We start from the raw sequence: 5,837 nt of genomic DNA, 5'->3' as shown, positions 1-5,837 counted from the left end.
TGGAAGGAAATGAGGTATTGGGCTTGATCCATTTTTGAGCGAATTGCATGAAGGGGAAATTTGGTTTTGCCAGTCTAGCTTTTGTCAATTTTACTTATGCTACTCAAGATTTTGACATTTCATCTTTAGTACTCTTAGCTTTTGATAGTTATTAAAATTGTCATTTTGTGGCATAAAAAATATTTATAGAGTGGCAATTGTGATACATTGTCAAAGCTAAGAGTGGTAAAAGTGAAATAAAATTATTTTTCTTTTGCCATAGAATGAAAATTGTGATAATTGTCAAGAACTAAAGAATGATAAACGTAAAACGTCGAAATCTAGAGTGGCATAAGCAAAAGGCAAAAGCGAGTGGCAGAAACAAAATATTCCCTTGCATGAAAGCCTTTTGCCTTATGTAAATAGCCCAACAGTCCAGCCCATTCTGAGTAACCATCGGCCATCGCCACGTCTCCGCCGGTCGGCACCTCGTTCCTTTCCCTTCTCCGCGCCCGGGCGAGCTCACCGGCAGTTCATCGCCCCGCCGCCTCCTCCCCTTCCGTCCCGGCGCTTCCGCCTCCAACGATGTGCGCAGCCAGGCGTCTCGCAGCGGCATTCCCTCGACTGCGAGCACAGAACCGCTTGTCCTCCTCCGCCGCCTCCCCACCCGCTCCCACCCCTTCCGCCGTCTCCGTCCTCGACGACCTCCTTTCGGCGCCCACCCCTTCCGCCTCCGCCCTCTCCCTCCTCCGCGACACGCCGTCCCTCTCCGAAGAGCTCTACTCCACCCTCGCCGCGCCCTCCCACGCCCTCACCCCAGCCTCCCTCGCGCTCCTCCTCTCCCTTCCCGCATGCCACCGCAGCCCGCCTCCCTCGGCGCCCATCCTCTCCGCCCTCTTATCCAAGCTCCTCGCGCGTCGTCCCTCCTCTCCCGTCCAAGCCGCCGGCTTCCTCTGTGCCTCCCTGGCCGCTGGCGCCCCGCCGCCAGACACTTCCGTTTTCAACAAACTCTTAGCCCCGCTCGCTCGCGCCCGAGACCTCCCGAGAATGACCCAGCTCTTCTCCTCCATGCGGGGCGCCGCTGTCAGACCTGACGCCGTCACCTACGGCATACTCGTCAATGGCCTCTGCAAATCTGGCCGCGTCGGGGATGCCCTCAGGATGCTCGATGGAATGTCTCATTCAGACTCGGACGTGCGCCCAGATATTGTCACGGTGAACACTGTCGTGAACGGGTTGTGCAAGAGTGGGAGGGTTCAAGAGGCTGTGACATTTGTGGAGGAGCGGATGAGGAGTGTGCATGGACGTGCACCCAACACATTTACTTACAACTGCTTGGCCGATGCGTTTTGCCGTGTGGAGAATGTTGGCATGGCGTGTGAGGTGGTTGGGAGGATGGAGAGGGAGGGCCTGTCACCGGATGTCTTCACTCTGAACATGATTGTGTCCGCCTTGTGCCGGGTAGGGAGGGTTTGGGCTGCGGTGGAGTTCTTCAGGGAGAAGAGAAGAATTTGGCCTGAAGCCAGGGGCAATGCGGTGACCTACAACACTCTGGTTCAGGCTTTGCTCCGCACTAAAAATGTGGGTGTGGCCATGGAGTTGTTCCATGAGATGACAGAAGAAGGGCCACCACCAAAGAAAACCATGTATTTCATCATGATGTTGGGATTGACACAAGCAGGGCGGTTACAGGATGCTTGCTCCATGGCGTCGTCGATGAACAAGGCAGGCTTTCAGTTGGATGCAAAAGTATACAATATTTTGATTGGTGGGTTTTGTAGGGAGAACAGACTGTCTGAGGCTCATGAGTGGCTTTGGAAGATGAAGGAAGCTGGTCTCCGGCCAGATGTGTACACCTACACTACCTTGTTGTCTGGTTTGTGCAAAGCAGGAGATTTCTTGGCTGTCGATGAATTGATGGGGAAAATGATCCATGATGGTTGCCGGCCTTCTGTGGTCACCTTTGGTACACTTATACATGGATATTGCAAAGCTGGTAAAATAGACGAGGCGTTGCAGATTTTCGGGTCTATGGATGAATCTGGTGTTCAGCCCAACACTGTGATATACAATATTCTGATTGACTTTCTCTGCAAGAGCAGAAATGCTAGTTTAGCACATAAATTGTTTGATTGGATGAGCGAGAAGCATGTGCCCCCAGACGTAACAACCTTCAATGCATTGCTGAAGGGACTTCGCGATACCAATATGCCTGAGAAGGCCTTTGAACTGATGGACAGGATGAGCGAAGAGAGGTGCACTCCTGATTCTGTGACCATTGAAGTTCTCCGGGAATGGCTGCCTGACATTGGTGAAACAAACAGATTAAATAATTTTATGCAGCAAGTAGGGCGTACGGCACCAAAAAGGACAACTTCATAAGAATATGCTTAGTCAGCATCAAGAACTTTGTTCAAAGGAGGGAGGCATGAGTTTTGCTTCATACTAATCAAGAACTACAATACTAAGGTGTAACTTGTGATGGAAAGAGCCGCGTCGGCTAGAATACCAGCTTCTGAAGTCTAGCTGGCCTAATATAACGGCTGCCCTTTTGATCAAAATTGTCTGCACCCTACAATCATAAACAGCCAGCAGTATGTTCAGTTATAGCCCATACTGGGTTCTGCAGGGTCTCATTCATCACATATTCGACAGCTGCTCAAGTTTTTATGGGCTAATCAGGGTACTGTTGGTCCGGTACTCATCATCAGTTCCTTCTCAGTGTCTGGTGCTTCCCTCTGGCACCCAGTTCAACTTCAAATCCAAGCTCCACCACCACCTTTTTGCTGCTACTGCCCGTGAAATCCGTGTCCTCACCACCGCACTGCACATGGGGAATTGGCTGCCACGGCGTGTGTTCACGTGGCTAGCTCGTGCCGATGGTGAGGGGGCTGAGGTACAAGAGGAAGGCAGGAGAGGAGGATTAGAAGGAGTATGAGGTGGATGTGGTGCCTGACCGGTGGTAGAACAGCCACCTTGAGCTCATGGGTGGCCTCCCCCCGCTCCGCTGCCTCAGCTGCTGCCTAGCAGCTGATGGCGACGGCGAGGAGTGGGTTCTTCCACGGCCTCATCACCCACCCCGACAACAAGTAAGCATCGCCGCCATGTGGACACGTCCACCTGACTGTTGGCTGTTCTGGAAGTTTGATCACCAATTCACCATCAATCGGATGGTTGTCTACTGTTATAGTATTAAAATATTACAGATAAAAAAATATATAGTTGGAATTTTAGTTTGTCAAATCTGTCGTTGATTTGTCTGCCCTTTGCTTGGGCAGCCACCGCAAATAGCTTCTGCCTGGTTCACTGGATTGTTTTTGATGGTCATACAAATCTAATTGTAGTCCACACACTATTCACTGTTGTCAGCAGAGTTTAGTGGGGTTAATTTCTGAGTTACCCTTTTTATTAAAAAAAAACCATGATACTTCTATTGATGGCTAACTACAAAACGAAATATAATCTCCAGGCAAAAAAATATAATCGGAGATATAGATGAAATAGATAATGATCTTACTTCTTCTACATTCTTTCCAAATAAAAGTGGCAAAAGGATGTGACATACTGACTGAGGCCTTGTTGATCAGAAGGTAGAACTCCGCTTCTGATTGTACACTCAAGTCCTATGCATATTACTGATACACATGTGTATTCACACAACATCTATCCAGATTGGAGTACCATCAAGCTTGAAGAAGCCAATGGTGCCTCATTGTCGACATGCACGTGCCGACCGCTGAAGCCTAAAGGAATAATCCACCTTACATCAACGGAGGGATATACATGGATAGGGAGTTTGCAGTTAGGAGACTAGTTATTCTCATTCAGGGAGATTGATCATTCCACGCGTTATGTTACATCAATGTACTTTTCCATCATCACCATAGCAACTGTTGGTAAGTTTTGGTCTCATGTTTCAACAAATAGTTTTGCTTCCCGTAAATACCTTTTCTTTAGAAACCTAGCCTGGTATTTTAAAATGATAAGATATTCTTTTCCCTCATAGATTATGGTGACATTCATGGTGTAAAGGTTAGGGAAATGATATTTATCGTGATTTATGTTTCCTTTGATATGGTTTGTGGAGCTTACCTTGTTGGTAACATGACTGTGGTTATTGTGAAAGGCTCGGTAACCGAGCGATTCAGGGACAAAATCAAAGAAGTAATCAGGTATATGAACATAAACAAACTTGGAAAGGACACCAGGGAGCAGATCAAGGGACATTTGAGGTTGCAGTATGGAAGCAGTTGCACTGAAGCCTCTGTACTTTGGCATATCCCAGTTTCTATTCGTGCAAAGGAGATGATTTATATTTTGGATATCTTGTCATTCTTCCTCATACAGTTTCAGAACTATCTTCTCTACATTGTCAACTTGTGATTCAAAAGTCTTGTGTCTTTTACATGACAATGACATACTCCCTCTGTCCCATAATATAAGAGCGTTTTTGACACCTGTAGTGTCAAAAATGCTCTTATATTATGGGACGGAGGAAGTACCATTCATTTTCTTGTCTATTGTGAGTCTTTGACTGATGATATATTGTTTTTTTATTTGCATATGTCACAAACACCGTAGATTGCATATATCAGAAAGGAATCCATTATTCAAAGAATGTTGAGCAGAATTCATTCAATAGATTCTGAGTATTCTTTTTGTTGGAATATACTCCCTCTATACCACAATACTTGTAGCTGGGGGAACTTGTACTAGTTCTCCCCAACAAGTATTTAGGTACAGATGGAGTATTATGCATGTTGAACTATTTTAGGAATGTATGAACTTTTCCAATAAATCTATATTCATATTTGCTACCTGCAAATTATCAGGCTGCAGGGAGTTCTACGTACCAGAAGAAGTTATTTTGTCGCATGAAGTGCAGTTGATCAGTTATACTGTGCTTGTGTTTGTCAGGGCGCACTGGCGAGTTCAATCCTAGGGATAAGTGCCATATTTTGGAATATGTCATTGTTCAGATGAGTTTAACATTAAGCTACTTTCACCTATTACTAACACAAATGTCTGTATGCTGTAAAGGGAGAAAAAAATACACTTCATAGCCTAAACTATGTGGGGATCCATCGAAAGAGAAAGTGACCGATTTACGTTGTTGGAGGACGGCGTCAGCCGAGAATGGCGGCGGACATTTACTTAGAAGGGAGATGCATTTGAAAGAAAGTATTTTTTAAAGTAGGGAGTGGGAAGAGAGATGTGTGTGTGTGGGTCGACTCTCGCATGTTAATTTTTGAGAGAGAAAATGCATGCATGTTATGTAAGTGAAGTGTTTGTGTTTAGGACATGCCCAATAATATAAAACAAACATTATCAAATGAATTCATTATTTGTTGCAATGAATAAGAAAAAAAACAAAATGGTGATCACTCATTCGTTATTGTTCACCGAGCTTTTTGGGGCCTCGCTTGGTCGACAAAGTGGTGCAAGTGGGATGGGCAATGCAGAACAAGATAGCCGTCTTCGACATCATTATTCTTCGATCTCCTCACATCTTGGCAAACATCTTGGCTCCCTGGCACCTTCATCTTCCAACCCACGTCTAGGTCTCGCTTTTGAGACACCCCTTGAATGTCTTTGGAATGCCTTTGAATTCTTGGATTGCATCGTCTCTTTATGTTTTGCGTGCATCAGTTGCTAGACACCCTAGCATGCATTACACCACAATATCATACTCATCCTACTTGATGCTATAATTTACAATTTTAGCCAGTTATTGCTCACCGAGCTTTCTGGGGGCTTGTTCAGTTGCTTGGTCAGCAACGTGGTGGAACTGAACAGGGGATGGACAGTAATGCACAACAAGATAGCCGTCCTCAGCATTATCATTCTTCAATGTCCTC

At 45.9% G+C, this 5,837-nt stretch overlaps 1 protein-coding gene across 3 annotated transcripts; it reads left to right on the top strand.

Moving 5' to 3' along the window:
• Positions 1–422: 422 nt before the first annotated feature.
• LOC123409461 (pentatricopeptide repeat-containing protein At3g61520, mitochondrial-like) lies at positions 423–4,369 on the top strand. 3 transcript variants are annotated; one of them, XM_045102357.1, is made up of 3 exons: positions 423–3,068; positions 3,651–3,875; positions 4,106–4,369. In XM_045102357.1, the coding sequence occupies exon 1, from the start codon at positions 565–567 to the stop codon at positions 2,359–2,361; it is 1,797 nt and encodes a 598-aa protein (XP_044958292.1). In that variant the 5' UTR covers positions 423–564; the 3' UTR covers positions 2,362–3,068; positions 3,651–3,875; positions 4,106–4,369. The 3 variants fall into 3 exon arrangements, with proteins under 3 accessions (XP_044958292.1, XP_044958291.1, XP_044958290.1); XM_045102356.1 differs by having other exon boundaries at positions 3,986–4,369; XM_045102355.1 differs by having other exon boundaries at positions 3,651–4,369.
• Positions 4,370–5,837: the final 1,468 nt, after the last annotated feature.

The sequence above is a fragment of the Hordeum vulgare genome, chromosome 7H (assembly GCF_904849725.1).
Source record: "Hordeum vulgare subsp. vulgare chromosome 7H, MorexV3_pseudomolecules_assembly, whole genome shotgun sequence".
In the NCBI taxonomy this organism is placed as follows: Eukaryota; Viridiplantae; Streptophyta; class Magnoliopsida; order Poales; family Poaceae; genus Hordeum; species Hordeum vulgare.
This window is presented reverse-complemented; position numbering and strand designations above follow the sequence as displayed.

Coding starts and splice junctions, on each gene's coding strand:
- LOC123409461 (XM_045102357.1), top strand. CDS start 565: ATGTGCGCAGCCAGGCGTCTCGCAGCGGCATTCCCTCGACTGCGAGCA.